Source organism: Periophthalmus magnuspinnatus, chromosome 4, assembly GCF_009829125.3.
Source record: "Periophthalmus magnuspinnatus isolate fPerMag1 chromosome 4, fPerMag1.2.pri, whole genome shotgun sequence".
In the NCBI taxonomy this organism is placed as follows: domain Eukaryota; kingdom Metazoa; phylum Chordata; class Actinopteri; order Gobiiformes; family Gobiidae; genus Periophthalmus; species Periophthalmus magnuspinnatus.
The window spans coordinates 18,551,386-18,570,265 of NC_047129.1; the positions used below are offsets into that span (position 1 = coordinate 18,551,386).

The 18,880-nt window shown below is 41.9% G+C and overlaps 1 protein-coding gene across 2 annotated transcripts in view; it reads right to left on the reverse strand.

Annotated features, from left to right (window-relative positions):
- Window positions 1-2,104: 2,104 nt before the first annotated feature.
- The window catches only part of syde2 (synapse defective 1, Rho GTPase, homolog 2 (C. elegans)), an 82,810-nt gene continuing 66,034 nt past the window's right edge, over window positions 2,105-18,880 (reverse strand). For both annotated transcript variants that reach the window (XM_033964706.2, XM_033964705.2), the window contains exons 6-8: window positions 14,609-14,790; window positions 12,615-12,846; window positions 2,105-6,346 (exon numbers count right to left, since the gene is read on the reverse strand). In XM_033964706.2, coding sequence (XP_033820597.1) covers window positions 5,604-6,346; window positions 12,615-12,846; window positions 14,609-14,790 — 1,157 coding nt within the window. In that variant the 3' untranslated portion in view covers window positions 2,105-5,603. The remainder of the gene's footprint in view (window positions 6,347-12,614; window positions 12,847-14,608; window positions 14,791-18,880) is intronic.

The window sequence follows — 18,880 nt, forward strand, 5'->3', positions numbered from 1 at the left end:
TTTTTCCGTCAGAGCTGTTCTTGTGCCGTGAGAAAGTTAAAATATGTGCTGTGCTTTGTGTGGGCAGAAGATTAAAACAGACAAGAGCTGGAAGAGCACTACAGCCTAATGAGAATTTATGTAACAATATTTCAAGAGTTCATTTGTAAAAACAGAGAAAAAAAATAATAAAAATAATTAATTAATTAACAATTAAAACCACAAAAAAGAAAAAAAAACACATAACAAAATGTAAAATTAAAAAAATACATAAACAATTAAAACCATAAAAAACACATAACAAAATATAAAAATAATAATAAAATGCATGAAGAATTAAAACTACAAAAAAGGAAAAATACATAACAAAATATAAAATAATAAAATAAAATGCATTAACTATTAAAAACACACACAAAAAAAAAAAAAACAAAAAAACAAAACAAAAAACAAACAAACAACAAAAAAGTTTTGAGTTTTACATTTATATGGGATAGGTTTTTGATTCTGATTTTTAAAAAAATAACACTGCTCAACCATAAACAATAATCCTTACTTTAATCCAATAATTTTTGGCAAATGGCACTTTTTTGTCAAATAAACAGTTAGATAAACAATTAAGAGTACTTCATTTATAACTTTATATAATGTGCCGTCACATTAGGCAGACATGAAACAGCAGCTGAAGCCCTTTACACAAGTACTATTAACAGTCATAGTAGTAGAAGAAGCAGCAGCAGTAGTAGCAGTAGTGGTAGCTGTAGTAGTAGTAGGGTCGTACCAGCTGTGGAGGAGTATGTAGTACTGTCAGCAGTAGTCATTCATTCATTCATTTTGGCCTATTATTGGTAATAGTAAATAGTAGTAATAATAGTAGTGGAGTAGTAAAGTGCTTTTACTCTGACTGAGCAGTACTACATATTGTGTATACAGCTTCCACATATTTTACTGTGTTAATCACTGTGTTAAAATGGTGCATTTAAATGTCTGAACAATGTAGGTCAGGACGAGGTTTGCATATTCTCAGTTTTCTATGGTGGATTACCTCTGGTTTAGGTAACTTCAAAGAGAGAGGAGGAGGAAGAAGAGGAGGAGGAGGAAGAACTACTGCCTGTACTGTAATGTCAGGATGTGCAAAATGATGCCAGAGCAAAGGAGAATTCCAATTTTATTTAGACTGTATATATAAATGGGAAGTATGACAAATAGGAAGAGATCATGCGCGCACTTCCAGCTCCATTGACTCTGGCTACAATTCACTTTACATTGAAAAACTGTGCCCCCTCTCTCTGTAACTGCTGCTGTCAGACTCATCATTTTGGTCTTAACATGTTCATATTAAGCTGCTCTACATGATCCTGATGTTTTTATTTTTGCTATTGTGTCCGTAAATCCAGATATGAACATTAATATTAGACAAATCAGGTGCCTTCTTTCCCCGAGATTGCTCCCGCTAGCTTTATCAACTGGTTTGATTGCCAGCATTACTAAGCAAGGAAGGACCAACAGCCTCGCTCCAGATTGGCTCGTTTGTTGCTATGATACTCTTGGTTTGGATTCCAAATATGGAACTCGGCTCCAAGTTTGCCGCTATACCTGCTAGCCTCGATGAGCTTAATTTGACTGGAGCGAACACTGTGGGTGACGTCACTCACTTCGTCCACTTCTATGAGTTGGAGCTTGGTTGCCGTGGTAGCAGCAGTCTCAGCAAAGATGCACGCGCCTTATTTTCCTGACTACATGTGGAGAAAATCTATGTGTTTTGGTGTCATTGCACAGCTCATGAATAGCAATAGAAGAAGAATGTGTAGGCCTATATATATATATATATATATATATATATATATATATCGACCAAAAATCCATTTCAGCTCTTCACTTTCTAGACACTGCAATGCAATTATCATCTGTGGGAGCTTCAGTAATCAAAGAAATCCCATTTAAAGTTGTATAGTGTTTGTGGTGCATACAAACTACTTAGAGGTCATGTGAGGGAGGGCATCTGGCATAATAAAAAAGGCTGTATAAATATGAATACATTAAGAGGATGATTTGTGGAGGACTGTGTTGGTGACACTTGACCTTGTGTATAATTGTACGCATAGACAAACACACACAGCTCAGGTTTCAATGTAAAATAATATACTTTATTAGGACCATAGATCAATACAAAGCAGTTTTCTGTTGAGCAATGCAATTTCCATGTGGCTTTTTATTCTCCAGAACACGAAGGACATGGACGAGTGTAGCTTCTGCAACGGGAAAAGTAGCGGTGGAATGTATAGCTTTTTGATTGGATAACACAAAATTCACATTAACGATTACATACCAAGTTTAAAAACAATGAAATATTGTGAAAAAGCAACACGAAATGGCTATGCTGTTGGCGAAAGTCGTTTTTGCTTCGCTTCCAATAACTGCAAGACACAAATAGTAAAATAAAAAAAAATCTTTACATATAAATATCCGCTACAAAGGCAGAGAAGTTGCCTTATGCGTCAGTAAAGCTTTTGACCATGCAAGGTTCCGCACTGTACCTTTTACACAACACCATCGACAAAAACAGGTTGAATATATACAGAAAATAACAAAAATATCAACTTTTCTGCAAGAGCATAATTTATTTTACAGCTAGCACACTTGAGCACAGCGAAATACAGGCATACATGTAGCTTAACAGAGCAAAAAGCGGCTAACGCTAACACTACGAGGTCAACAAAGGTACTTAAATACACAATTGCATTAATAAGCTGTAAAATTATATACTCCAAATACATAGATAATTATTTACATATACATAGAGGTTAAATACTGATCATTCTGAATCCCTGGATCTTGAAATATCTTTTTTAGGCAGCAAGAAAACTCCAAAACATTGTGCTTCACATTTTGTCACATTGGTTCAAAAAGCTGATGGCTGGTTAGCAAGCGGCTCCAGATTACAGAGGCTGTGTCCGAATGTCTCCCCTAACCCCTAACCCCTCATTCACTACATAGGCGGCTATCATAGCAACCCAAGAGCCAAGTGGAGGTGGTCTAGCAGGGGGCGGGTGCTTAGCACTGCTGTCAATCAGACCTGTTGCTAATGCTAGTGGGAGCAACCTCAGGGAAAGAAGGTGCCAGATCTGTCTGTTATTAATGTTCATATCTTGTTTTACAGACACAATAGTGAAATAAAAACCCCAGGATCATGTAGAGCGGGTTAATACGAACATTTAAGACCAAAATGATGAGTCTCACAGCAGCAGTTACAGAGAGAGGCGACACAGTTTTCAATAGAAAGTGAATTGGAGCCAGAGTCGATGTGCGCCCATGATCACTTCCTATTTGGAACGCAGTGGCTAGCAGGTTAGCTATGTCCAATTATATATACAATCTATAATTCCAACACACGGCTCACTACATCCTGGTCATGTGACTCTGGGTCTGGTTGAAAAAAGTTTAAAGGCTAAACTCTTATAAAACTTGATTTGTGTCATAAATAATGATCAGATTGGACTGACACAAATATTTAAAGACTAATAATCACACAACTTTATGTCAAGATAGATCTCACATTAAAGGACTGGATTCTTTTTTTTTTTTTTCTTGAGATGTGGAAATTATCGCTGTTAGCAGCTCAAGCTAAGATGAGCGGCTAACGCTTCCCTCACCTCAGACACGTCCTCCAGCTCCTCCGGTGAGACCCAAAGGCATTCCCAGGCCAGCTGAGAGACACAGTCCCTCCAGCATGTCCTGGAACCTGCCCGAAACACCTCCCTAAGGTGGTGTCCAGGAGGCATCCTGAGCAGATGCCCAAACGGTTTACTTAAGAGTGTTTTATTCATAATCAGGATCCACACTGAGATAAACCAGCGCTTCTGTCTGCTTCATTCAGTCGTGTTGTGTCCAGTTAAAAACCTGTCTCTCTCTGCTGCGTTTTTTCCAACTCCTGCAGTGCATTGTGGTCTATATTGATCGGTTTAGTGACGACCGATGTCCGCTACTTTTCAAGGTGCATTGTGGGAAATTTTGAGTGCACTACTTTCTCATCAACTGGACATTCGGACACCGCTAAAAATGGTGTGACCCCTAAATAGCGCCCCCTGTAGGGAACAGTGTGGACATTCGGGCACAGCCTCTAGAGAGTTTTATTCAACACATCCTATTTAAGCATTATACAATAGTCTGAAACATGAGGGTTTTTCAGGGGTTTGTGAGATCGTGTAATGTTAGAGCTGTGTTTGACGGCAGCAGCTGTTTCTCCTGTACTTCCTCCATAATGAGAACCCACACTGCCTCATAAGTGCATCACTGTTGAAGATTATTTACGGTTTCATACCTCACTAAAAAAGCTCTGCTGCCTTTAGAGAAAACTCACCCCAAGAACACAACCCTCTCCTCGTGTTCTGTTCCGTCACATGTTGTTTACAAAGATGAAAAACAGGACAGAATTTCAATTTCTTTCAAAAACATGTGACGAGCGATACTGATATTTTAGGCTTGTCACTATTTGAGTCGTTTTGGGAATAGATTTGCAGTACTTATAGCCAGGCCTGTCATCTTCTTCAGTATATGAAAGCTGGAACAATATTTTTGGGGGACAGTATTTATCAAGTGTACTTTTGGTGTACTCTTTGCAGTAGTGGGAAGTTTTTGGTTATTTTTTGACTATACAATAAGATTTAAGCCATAGAATCTTGAATCAATAACTTCTATGACTCGTTACAGATAAAAACTAGTACTAAAGTGTTTCATTCTTACTGTAGATTTAAAATACTTTTTGTGGTTTAAATTCCGTTGTGTTTATTATGTAAGTGGAATAAATTAGTTGCAATTTTATCATTTATCATCAATATTTACTTATTTACATTTTTCAGACATATATCGAACTTCAAAATGTGTTATCGTGTCAGGCGTACTTAAATCTTATATTTAAGAATCATTGATCAGTGATTAGCTTGGTGTTCAAGGAGAGGGTGATGTTTTAGGGTGATTTTCCTCTTGACGTACCACCTTCACACAATTAAGGCACCTTTTAAACCCCTGAAGGGTCAATGGTTCTTCTAATAAGAAGAGCAACAATAACATGAACACACACAACAAAGACATGAGGAGCTCACACTGAACGTTTGGAATGTCTATGGGTCCGATACAGAAGTGCCTTTTCTCATGTTTATGTAGCAGCACCTCCTGCACCTCTCTGCCTCTGTCCCAGGTCTGTCTCCATGGAAACACTGTGGCTTTATCTCCCAGCTCCTCGACACTCACCAGAGGGCTGTCTGAGGCTGATATGAGAGGCAGCAGGTCCCAGCACTGTGACGAGGGCAGAGACAGTCCCCACACTGTGACGAGGGCAGAGACAGTCCCCACACTGTGACGAGGGCAGTGACAGTCCCCACACTGTGACGAGGGCAGGGACAGTCCCCACACTGTGACGAGGGCAGAGACAGTCCCCACACTGTGACGAGGGCAGAGACAGTCCCCACACTGTGACGAGGGCAGAGACAGTCCCCACACTGTGACGAGGGCAGGGACAGTCCCCACACTGTGACGAGGGCAGGGACAGTCCCCACACTGTGACGAGGGCAGAGACAGTCCCCACACTGTGACGAGGGCAGAGACAGTCCCCACACTGTGATGAGTTAATACCCCACATTGAGCTTGTTCTTGTTGAGCTCTCGCTCCAGGTTCCCGATGAGCGTGTCGATGCTCTCCTGCAGGTCCCTCAGATTGACTCTGTTGCTAAGCACTGGGCTGATGTCCTGGATCTTCATGTAGGCCTGGTACGTGTGCTCTCGGGGCTCTTTGGGGAGGGGAGTGTGCCCTTGGGGCTCCTTGGGGAGGGGGGGCAGGATGTGCTCACACAGCCGGTCCTCTGGGGGCAGTCTTTGCTCTGTGTCTGCTTCAGTCTGGCTCTGCTCCTCTGGGGGCTGCTCCGCGTTGGCTTCAGTCTGGCTCTGATCCTTTTCTTTCACCTCCTCGGCTTCCGTCTCCACACTCAGGGGCTGTTCTTGCTCCACACACTCTGAGCTCTGATCTGACCCACTCGTATTATTCATGTCCTCACTTTTCTCCTCTGTGGGACCGTCGTTATCCTCTGACGCCACATCATCGTAGTCCGCCTCCTCCCGACACACAGGGGGCAGCATCTCCACAGGGAAGTAGTTCTCCCCGCAGCCGCTCCAGTCACCAGCGTAGCGGTTACTGGGACTGTCCAAGCGTCCTGGCTTAGGCCGCAGCACACCGGCCATCTCTGCGTCTGTGAAGTTCAACACCTGGGGGCGCTCTTTCCTCCGCCTTATTGGAGGAGCAGACAGGACGTCGGAGGAGGCTGGGCTCACTGTCTCTGCAGGGGGCTGTGCTGGCTGGGCTTGGGGGTCCACAACTAAACATGAAAGAAGAAAAAATGAATTATTAATGTTTATTCGGTAAAAGACAGATTTGAAACCATGCTTTTAAAAATGTAATGGAATTTTAATGTTTGTGTTTGTATTGTCAGCCATTTTAACTTCAATACACATGCCAGAGACGTCAAGCTCAAACCACACCAAACCAAGATTAAACAATAATCACTATAACAATAATAATCTCTTTTTCATGTACTGACTACTTAAGAAATACTCATATACTACATAAGTTATACAAAACACTCCAGTCCAACCCACACTGTTACCTGTCTGTGAATCTATACTTGTTGATGCTAGCGCTCGCTTACTGTTTTAGGAAAGGACAAAGAGTTATAGACAAAAACGTTACCCCAAACATACATTAATTTGCAAATTGTAATTTTTATAGCTGTATTTTTCATTCGTAAACAGTGGCTAAAGCGCTAACCATCTAACTACACCGGGATTACAAACCAAAACACATATGACCTAGAACAAACAAGGCTGATCCTTCTAAATAGACACTGTTATTCCATTCTAGACATGATTCACTTATTATTTTAATTATTAGCCGTGCACACGAAGACAATGCAGGGCGTGAGTTTAAAGGGACCATATTACGCTATTTTCTGATGTATGTGCTCATCACAAACAGACCTGCAGTTGTGTTTTGTTTCATTCACACATGTTTTACACACAAGTAGAGGTAAGTGTAAATCCTGTTTTGAAAAAATATAATATCAAATTGACTATATTAAGACAAATTTTATGTTTTTTATTACACAGTCTAACATACAATTAAAACTAAAGAGTTGTCGTCACTATGGAGATCAACAGTTTGTTTTTTTCCTTTTTTCCATTTTCAAGATTCAAGATTTTATTGTTATTGTCATAGAAAACAGTTGAATTTTGTTTAAAGCATCAACACAGTTGCATAGTTTTGTTGTAAAGTGCAATACGAAATGTGCATTCCATTCATTTTCTCGTATACGTTAAGAGTTTAAAGGCGCAATAGAGGCTAAACAGCTATATGAGGCAACAGTGGCTTAGTTGGTTTGTCCACTGATCTGAAGATTTGGTGGTTCAAATCCCACTCTCAACATAAACATCATTGGTTAAGTGGTCATATTCACTTAACAAATGATGATTGATAGCACAAATGATGGTTAAGTGGCAGTGCGATTCCAGCCCACACAAATGAATGCAGTTGTTGTATCCTTGAGCAAGACACTTACAATGGGTGTGAATGGGTGACTGGTTCCTGGATGTAAAGCACTTTGTAATATCCAATATCTAATATCCCTTTTTTTTTTTTTTTTTGTCAGAAAAACACATTCAAAGCCTAAAAATCAGCAAAATGATTTTCACACTTAAAAAGTTTGGTTAATAAGGTGTCAGAAATACATAATAAATGAATGAAATGATGCTTGTGCTCATTAGTTCCCATAGAGCTGATCAGCCTCTAGCAGGTTTCAAACTTCATAGGAAAAATGAATGAGAAATGGACTTGATGGGCAGCTGCTGTTGAGCCTCACTGGTGTTCACACACAATTTAGTAGTTTTAATATAAGGTTTTGGCACAGTTTAGGTCAAAGACTACAATGCAGTGTAAGTGGTGCCGTGTGAGAGGTGTGAAGAGGCCTCTGAAAATATCCCGTAATGGTTGTGAAATGCTAGGGTGACGCTTTGGGACCTGAGGGCTAAGGTTAAGTCTGGAATGTCTTTAATTATAGTCCAAGAGTCCCGCACCGCAAACCCACACAACGCAGGAAAGACGTCCGAAAATGGTAAACAAAGAGGAAAAACCTAGATACAAGTTTTGTCACCAGTATAAAAAAATTCTGTAACTGGACACAAGTTTTAGGATGAAGTATGAGACTGGTATACGCCCATCAACCACTATGGAACCTACTGGGCACTGAGGGATTACACAGATATAAGACACATGGGAACAGAAAACAAAGTACTACTGTTTTATGTTGTTTTTGTTATCACTGTAAGTCTATTCCTCATTATTGAAAATTGACTGTTGTGTATCTGGGTTTTGACCATGGCCATAAAGAAGTGGAGTAAGTGAATGTGACGTCACCCATCGTGTTTGGAGTCACAGTTTTTCAATGTAACGTGAACTGGAACCAGATGCGCCCATGAACACGTCCTATTTGTAACACGGCAGCTAGCAGGTTAGCTATGTCCATTTAAATATACAGTCTATGGTTTTAACAGTGTTGACAACTCTACAACATTACGAACCACAATTGTCGACTGTGGAAGTCACTGACAATCACTTTTTAAGCAGCACTTTCACTTGACTAAGCTGTCTGCACTTATGGGATTTACAAGTCCCTCATTGGGCTGCCACCCGCACGTCATCTCCCTTGTTTTAGTGGATGTAAAGCAAAGGGGTGGGTGCTGGGCCTGTGGTGGTTAGCACTAAATTGTCCCAATGTGGGAGCTGGAGGATGTAGTTAAGTTTAGACAGAAAAGAGCCAGACATAGAGTCAGTGCTGCTCTAGACATCGTTCAGCAAATCTGGTGAAAGTTCAAAGTTACAGGGATTTATATACAGTCTATGGATTAACAGGAAGATCTGGGTTTGAGTATGTTTATTACTGCAAGAAGTTAAAAAACACTACGATTTGCAATTTATTTACAGTTGTCCCTCATTATAATGCGGTTCACCTTTCGCGGCCTCAGTGTATCGCGATTTAAAAAAAAAAAATGCAATTTTGCATGCTTTTTTTTACAGCATATGAATGTGCCTTGTGTTCTGCGTCCTGATTGGCTAAAGGACTGTAGACCATTGTCAATCAGTCTCCTCTGTGCCGTGTCTCCTGTACAGAACAGAATGTGTTCAGACAAATTTACATAAATATTGGATCGCAGTGTGACTCTAAAGTGCTGTATGTTTGCAAGTCCCCCCCCCCGACAAAACCCACAATGTCGATGAAATGTTCAAAGGCATCTACGAAGGTTTGAACTTTGAGAGAGTTTAAACAAGAGAGAAATGTGAGAAAATGTTAATGCCTGTGTGAGAAAAGTGTATAAAGTGTGTGGTGAGGGGTTTTACAGTCTCAAAATATATGTAATAATTATAAAAAATAAAGCTGACTACTTCGCGGATTTCGTGTATTGCGGGTTATTTTTCAAACGTAACCCTATTTATATGATAAAAGGATTTATATAAACATGAGCTAAATGGTAAATGGTCATACTGAATGGTATATATAGCACTTTTCCACCTTCCACCTCACCCATTCTAACACCAGTGTATGCAGACACTGGTGTGTGAGGGGGTGAAGTGTCTTGCCCAAGGACACAACGACAGCATTCAGAGCTGGAATGACCTACCAAACTGTGGTGATAGCGCTCTACCCATGATGTTTATGTCAAGAGCGGGATTTAAACCACCAAACTTCCAATCAGTGGACAAACATTCTACCAACTGAGCTGGAGCTGCTGTCACCTCGCTGATCACAACCTTTATTTTTAAAGAGAAGAACTTTGTCTCACTATTGTGCAGTACGATAATAATTAGAAGGTTGAAAAATGAACATAACGAGGACTCATTACATATAGTGCTGCTTCTGTTGGGCTAATTATTTATTTCTTGCATGTTTTATTTACAATGTGGTTTAATCAGAAAAAGCTTTTAATGGGATTATCATGATTTATGGTATTGTGTCATTGGCATTTGTTATTGTATAGCTCACATCCTTTCTAAAATTAACTAACTAGGCTCTGTGCACAGTAGCATACAAGCTAGCTCACTGCGTCTCAAAGCTAACAGTCACTTTAATTAAAATCAGAAAACATAAAAAACAACCTATTAAAATGTACCCAAATATTTTTATATGTAGAATACTTCAGTTTGTGGTGTTGTTTTAATATTATTATAACACAAAATTAACATTAGCGTTAGCACTGAGACACAAACGTCCCTCTTTCTCCAAGTATTCATTTTATTTGTGTCATGTTTAAAGATGAGGCACTGGACGGGGAGCTGCAGGTGGACAACATGTTAAATATTTATTAATTTTAGCGTGACTCAAAAGACAAAACCTCGTACAAATGAAATTGGACAGGAAGTAGTGATGCTAACGGCAAGCGTGCCGGGCGTTGTTGTGCACTGATCCTATAAGTCAGTGGGATTCTTAATGATTGAGGTACAAGCGTCGGTATAACAGCTTACACAGCAGTTGTTTCTATCTATCTGGCTGCATGTGGTTTCCCTAATCCCCAGTTCGGTCCAGTATGTTCCCTCTTTCATTTGTCAGAGCGAGACGACAGCTGGACAGAAGGACAGACAAATGCACAGTGTTGAATGAAGTTGGTGCTATTGGATTTATCTTAAGACGCAACGCCACGCCTCACAGTTTGGTTTACACTGGGACTGGAATACTGAGCTCTGATTGGACGATTCTGCGGTTTCAAGCCAACAGATGGTAACCACGAGCCATCAGCTGTGTCAGACCAGAGGTGGGCAACTTCAAGGATCAAAGCGGGGCAGATTTTAGCACCCAGACCACAAAGCGAATGCGGATACACACACTCCTACTATGAAAACCAACCCTGCAGACGGCAAAAAACAGTATCTGAACGTGACTCATTGTGAATTCAGAATATAATTTGAGCACTTTTGATACATTTGGAGTTATGTATTTAGTATTTAGTTGGTTTAGATTGTTGGACTCGTTGAAGTATTAATTATTATTCTTTCTTGTTGTAAGAAAAAAGCAGTTTAATTGATTGAACAATAAGAGAACAAAATATCACAGTTTCAAGCCTAGACTGTATGTATGAAAAGACAACGCTAACCTGTTAGCCGCCATCAGGCATCATCTTTTCCCGAAGTCGCTCCCACTAGTGTTAGCAACAGGTTTGATTGACAGCATTGCTCCCTGCTAAGGGGCAATACCTTCAACAGCGTCACTCCTGATTGGCTCTTTGGTTGCTATGATACTCATGATACTTCCTCATATGCAACATGGCTACAAATTGTCTGCTATAACTGCTAGCCTTCGTTTCACCGGAGCCAGACACTGTTGATGACGTCACACTCACTTAGTCCACTTCTTTACACAGTCTACGGTTTCAACGCAAAGTACAAGAACAGTACGAGAGTAAAAATATTCAGCAAAATTGATATAAATAGCTTTAAAGTCTAATTAAATTAACAAATAATTTATCAAATCTACTTCTCTCCAGTTTTCCAAGTTAGACCAAGTAACTAAACACATCTAAATTAATTAAACAACAGAATGTAAATGACTTTTGATGAGAGTTGAAATGTTCAGATTTAAAAAACATTGTCCAGATTTTTCTCCCATGGACCACTACTGGACGAATGAAGCATTACACCGAAAGTTAAAACAACACAAATATTCTCAAATGATTTTAAAGTGCATCTGGTAGGTTGGATTACTTATTTCACTTAAATACATTATATTTAAGGTTCTACTAAAACTTACAAAAAACTGCCCCAGGTTTCAAATTTTACTTCCTGGTTGGAAATCACGACATCATGAATTCCAGGAGTGTTACCGAGCAATCAAGTCGTACACTGGGCCAAAATTTGAATGTGCAGTGATTATTACTTGACAAATAAATATATAAGACAACATCTTTATTTTGTTGAAGTAAATGTCTCAGAGAAATGTATTTCTTGTGTAAGAAATACATTTCTTGCCAAAATTTTGGACAGAATTCTCCCCAGTGAGTCATCAATGTGGGACTCTCAAAAACAAAACTACTTCCTTGGGACCTCTCGTACAATAAAATCTTTTAGAATGACATACTTTTGTTTGTGAATAGAAAGCTTGATATTAACCTACAACTTCATGCAAAACAGATACTTCTCGGTGTTTTTGAAAAAGATATTGCGTCAAAAAAAAAAAAAAGTCTTGACCCTAATCCTATCAAAATATTATATCCATTGCTGTAATGTAATTCAATTTTCTAGCCAGTAACCCAAATTTGTTGTATTTCAATCCCTTTTATTTTATACAAATTTGTTAAATTATTACACAAACCCAGTGAATGTGAATGTAAAATCTTAAGCCTGCAGTGTTATTGTTTATATCATTGCATATTTGAATTGAAAAAAACTCTCTACTTACTAATTTTCAACATATTTTTCATCTTAAGTCAAAATGTGAGAATCATTTTAAAACAACACAAATATTCTGAATTCACTGCGTTTTAACTCCAGCAGATGTTCATGTTTGGTTGTATTCCTTGTTGCATGTGGGTGGACATAGAACTGACCTGGCCACAGCTGCAAGAGGTAGTGGAGGACCTCGATATGCTTCTTGAAGTGCAGAGCGCTGGCCAGCTCCTCCGAGTCGATGAAGACACGGTTTGAGTGACAGGTGGCCTCCTGTCGCTGGCTCAATAACACCGGCCCAAAGCACACGGCCAGGTTCTGACAGGTCATTTTATTCACCTCCTGATAAGACGCAACCAGCTTGAGGTGGTCCAGCAGCTTATGTAGAGTCATCTGACAGAGCAAAAACAACAAAGCACATCAGTTAAATTCAAGATTTTGCACTATGTAACTTTTCTGGTGGAGAGTGTTTGTCTCTATAGAGAGGTTATTGCTCTGTTTGGAATTGCAAAAGAAAAATAAATTGTGTTAACTAGATGAACGTTACGGTAAATGGTCACATTTTTAGCACTTTAAATTAAGAAACCACTCACATATTCATACAGAAATGGTCACAATGACAGTATTCATCTGTGGGAAGCTGGAACGCTCTACCAATGATGTCTTTTTTTATGTCGAGAGCCGGTTTTGAACCACCAACCTTCAGATCAGAGGTTGAACACTCTGCCAACTGAGCCACTGTCGCCTGTTTTAAGAATAAATGCATTTTAGCACTCATCCAAGAAGCTCCTCCAGCTGACAATTCAATTTTCTTTTGTAATGGAATCTGCCTTAACGACTGAGGGATTACACAGACATCTTTAACTGCAATGTTCCACAGTATGGCATTAGACTGATCTATCTGATAGGGAGCTAGGGAGGTAGTGCCACTTCGAGTCAAGTCTATGGAGAGGTGAGCCTACTTAAAATAAGAGTTAAAAAAAACCCCATCTATAATAGAATCAATACCCTTTGTTTCATAACAGGGGGAGGAAGGAGGAGAGAGAGAGGAGGAGTATTTTAACAGGACACTCATGAAAAAGAGGGTCTGGTGTTCTCATCGAGCTCTCCCTGTATCAATAAAGATAAATAAAAATGCAAGATATACAGGTTTAATGCCATACTGTGGAACATCCCTGTAAAAGCAATAACTGGCTTTCTCTTTGTGGCATTATTTCGTGGTAGAGGAAATGACAGAGGAGTTAGTTTGGTCGACCTCTAATAGTGTCTAATGCGACGCTGGTGCAGTGTAATAGTACTCATTGATACAGTTATCATTATGGTCTGCTATTATCTGTCCCACAACAATACCCTTCTGCTCCACTGGGGGCAGTGTTTGTCGCTTCAATCAGCAGTAGTTTTACTTAAGGGTGGATAATAATGACAAAAACTACTATCTAGATTTTTTTTTGCATTACCTTGGTAATGATATTCAGACAATACTTCAACATCAGGATGTGCTCGAATGAAAAGGATCATGATGTTAATACAGAAAGGTTCAAATGAGATGTTTAGGAGATTTGTTTTTGAGGTGATTTTTAATAGTTGTAAAGCAAAACACTGGAGGAAAAAACTATATAGATTCAGACGTATCAATGTGAAACTTCTATTTATTTACATGAATTGAAGAAAATCTATTCGAAATAAGGTAGTTTATGTGCAAAATGGCCAAAATCACACATATTTGAGACATAACTTTGAAAATTTGACTGAGGCAGGTATAAATTTCTTGGTTCATTTTGGTTACATCAAATAAAAAAACAAAAACAATACAGAGGTGGTTTTGAATTTGAGCAAACTAAATCTTACTAACGAAAGGGTCAAAATTTTTTATTTTTTTGCCTATTTTTTGGGAGTTAAAGTCTATGTTGAGAGAGAAACTGACCAGAAAACAAAAACATTGAAATAAGAAAAAGTTTGCAAAGTTTCATATATTTTAAGACCAAAATGACGAGTCTGACAGCAGCAGTTACAGAGAGAGGGGCTACAGTTTTTCAACAGAAAGTGAATTGGAGTCAGAGTTGATGGAGCCGGAAGCGCGCACATGCTCACCTCCTAAACGTGGCAGTTAGCAGGTTATCCATGTCCATTTATAAATACAGTGAGTCGTACTCACCCTCTCGATGTCAGGCAGGATGTCGAGCAGACCCACAGTGTGTTCTGAGTCGGCCGGGTCATTTTCACATCCCGAAGTCCCCATCCGCAGAGGCCTCAGAGCCATGGACTCCAGCACGGCTTCATACAGAGGTTTGTTTATCAGAGGGTAGGGCAACTCACGCAGGTAGTCCTTCAACACACCTGTAAACGAGACCAGCCAGAGAAGCACGTCAGACACACAGTATAATCATTTTCGTAACTATAGCATACTCATTTTTTTCCTAAACAAGAAGTATGACTGAAGTATAACACTGGCTATCTAGATTTAACTGATCACTGCTCATCCCTGATTAACTCTGCCCCCTACTGGTTGAATGATGCATGTCTTTTAGTTTAGCAGCTAAACTAAATGGTAAATGGTCAAATTTTTATACAGCGCTTTTCCACCCTCAAGTCACTCAGAGGGAGCGAGATGGGTTAAGAAGTGTCTTGCCCAAGGACACAATGAGAGTATTCATTTGTGGGAGCTGGACTTGCACCATCAACTTGTCGGTCAGTGGAGCAACCAAACTAAAGCCGTATCTGTGTTTTGTCATACATATGCAACCTCCACAAGAAACCCCGTCTCTTATTATGCTATTATTATTATGTTATTATGCTAATGGGCGATAGGTAAACCAACTCAAAATAAAACACGGGACACAAGATCAGGGATGGGTAATGTGGCAAAACATTCACATATTTTCATGTTAAATACAAATTTAAAAAAAAGGCTTTCCATACTATTTTCATAAACAAAATCAAGAATTTTAATATGTGACATTTAACACAAAGACATGTGAAATCAGACCTAAGTTTGAACTCCAAACATCTAAACCACAAGCGTTTACTGGTAGATGATTGGCTCTGGACCTGTCACTCCAAAAAACCCAAGCTGATCACTGACCATTTGAAACTAACTGATCTATGTCATTATCCAAGTTAAAATCCCATTAATTCCATCGCCCTAAGCAGTATTATAATGACACCAAGATCATCATTGAGTTTGACTAAGTAGTAACACTTCCAGTTAAGTGGAAATGGAGAGTTTGGATAAAGTTTTGTTGCTAAAAGTAAGTTGGTTTGTGTCAAATGTTCAATGTTTATGTGCAACAACAAGTCAACACTTAGTCTCCCTCAGGCTCTCTCAGCCTCTCTCCATCTCTCAGTCTCTTTCAGTCTCTCTCAGCCTCCCTCAGTCTCTCTCAGTCTGTTTCTTTCAGCCCCTCTCAGCCTCTCTGTCTCCCTCAATCTCTTTCAGCTTCTCTCAGTCTCTTTCAGCCTCTTTCAGCCTCTCAGTCTCTCTCAGCCTCTCTCAGCCTCTCTCTTTCTCTCTCAGTCTCCCTCAGTCTCTCTCAGCCTCTGTCCGTCTCCCTCAGTCTCTGTCAGCCTCTCCCTGTCTCTCTCAGCCTCTCTCTTTCTCTCTCAGCCTCTGTCCGTCTGTCTCAGCCTCTCACTCAGTCTCTCTCAGCCTCTCTCTTTCTCTCTCAGCCTCTCACTCAGTCTCTCTCTGCCTCTCTCTTTCTCTCTCAGCCTCTCACTCAGTCTCTCTCAGCCTCTCTCTTTCTCTCTCCATCTCTCTTTCTCTCTCAGCCTCTCTCTTTCTCTCTCAGCCTCTCACTCAGTCTCTCTCAGCCTCTCACTCAGTCTCTCTCTGCCTCTCTCTTTCTCTCTCCATCTCTGTCTTTCTCTCCCAGCCTCTCTCAGTCTCAGTTGTTGGCATCAGGACAGCTCTTTGTGGCGAGCGTCTCCTCTTTGAGTGTGGTTTACGCTCCAGGCTGCAGGCTGAGTAATCAGGCTCACTGGATCTGTTCCAAATACCTGTTATTTTAATTACCTTAATCTCAAAGCTTTTTAAAAGACACAAAGCACTCAAAGAGGTAGTACTTTACTTCTATAGGGTATTAACTGCTAACACGTAATATATTTAGATGTTTCCTTTTATTGTTCTGAAAATTCACCCAAAGCAACGTATTAAGGGGGAGATGTTCTGGGCATGTCCCACGGGAAACAGGGACTGGGAACGTCTTGGCGTCCCACTGGAGGAGCTGGAGGAAGTGCCTGGGGTGGGGGAAAGTCTGGAAGTCCCTGTTTAGACAGCTGCCCCTGCGACCCGGCCCAGATGAGCGTAAGAAAATGTAATATAATGCAGAAGCCCTAGTTGTTTATAAGCAGTCATCATTTTGCCTTGAACACCTGACGCTACAAAACTTTCCATCTGTTCAAATCTTCAATGAAAAGTTCACTCCAAAACAAGTCCCCCGTAGCAGAGTCTCCCTCGTTACCTCATGGCAGCTATTTACAGCAACCTCCAGTGAGCTTCAGTGTAAATCCAACGACATGATCCTCAGCCCCGAGCAGAGAACAGAGACCAGCTTAATGCGCTCACATTTTAATCCTAATGAGTCCGTGCTCTGTTTTAAAAGCAGCCCCAGCACTTTACTTGGCCAAGACACACACCATTTTACAACAAGTGTTTTACAAGATATATGCTGTTAATTACCAGAGCAAAGACCAGCGTGTTGACTTTATACTCGGTCAGAGAAAGCAGACAAAACCAGTGTCGCGTTACATTACAAGTCCAGATAATCATTAGGTCAGTCACCTCACACTGGTATTCCAAACACACAGTCCGCACGTGTGTCTGAAGATCCAGTGGAGCGTCTAAGCAGCGTCGACGCGTTACAATAGTTAAAAGGTGCACTACGGGACTTTTTCGGGTGCAGAATCGCTCTACAACCTGGAGTTACATCCACAGTTAGTCCATAATAACAGGTCACATGGAACAGCAGTGATCAGTGGAAAAGTGTTTAGTGACAGTTTGGATTTCAACACTCGCTCGTTTTCGCCTTCTCCCGCTCACACTCGCCCGCTCCCTCTTGCACTCGCCCGCTCCCTCTCACACTCTCCCTCTCGCACTCTCCCTCTCGCACTCTCGCTCTCGCACTCTCCCTCTCGCACTCTCCCTCTCGCACTCTCCCTCTCGCACGCTCCCTCTCACACTCTCCCTCTCGCACGCTCCCTCTCACACTCTCCCTCTCGCACGCTCCCTCTCACACTTTCCCTCTCACACTCTCCCTCTCGCACACGCTCCCTCTCACACTCTCCCTCTCGCACGCTCCCTCTCACACTCTCCCTCTCGCACGCTCCCTCTCACACTCTCCCTCTCGCACTCTCCCTCTCGCACTCTCTCTCTCGCACTCTCGCCCGCTCCCTCTCGCACTCTCCCTCTCGCACTCTCCCTCTCGCACTCTCCCTCTCGCACTCTCCCTCTCGCACGCTCCCTCTCACACTTTCCCTCTCACACTCTCCCTCTCGCACGCTCCCTCTCACACTTTCCCTCTCACACTCTCCCTCTCGCACGCTCCCTCTCACACTCTCCCTCTCGCACGCTCCCTCTCACACTCTCCCTCTCGCACGCTCCCTCTCGCACTTTCCCTCTCACACTCTCCCTCTCGCACGCTCCCTCTCGCACGCTCCCTCTCACACTCTCCCTCTCGCACTCTCCCTCTCGCACTCTCCCTCTCGCTCTCGCACTCTCCCTCTCGCACGCTCCCTCTCACACTCTCCCTCTCGCACGCTCCCTCTCACACTCTCCCTCTTGCACGCTCCCTCTCACACTTTCCCTCTCACACTCTCCCTCTCGCACGCTCCCTCTCACACTCTCCCTCTCGCACGCTCCCTCTCACACTCTCCCTCTCGCACGCTCCCTCTCGCACTCTCCCTCTCGCACTCTCCCTCTCGCACGCTCCCTCTCACACTTTCCCTCTCACACTCTCCCTCTCGCACGCTCCCTCTCACACTCGCTGATATGACGCCGCATTCCACAGTGGAGCCTCTGTATAAGGCAACAACATGCCAAAGCTCAACAAGAACATCCTGCCCCCCTCCCTCCTTCACCCCTCTCTCTCTCCCTCCTCCTCTCCCCCTCTTCCTCCCTCCTTCACCCCTCTCTCTCCCTCCCTCCCTCCTCCTCTCTCTCCCTCCCTCCTCCTCTCCCCTTCTTCCTCCTTCATTCACCCCTCAATCTCTCCCTCCCTCCTCCTCTCCCCCTCTTCCTCCCTCCTTCACCCCTCTCTCTCTCCCTCCCTCCTCCTCTCCCCCTCTTCCTCCCTCCTTTACCCCCCTCTCTCTCCGTCCCTCCTCCTCTCCCTCTCCACCTCTTCCTCCCTCCTTCAGCCCTCTGTCTCCCTCCCTCCTTCTCTCCCTCCACCCCCTCACCCTCTCTCCCTCCTTTACCCCTCATCCACTC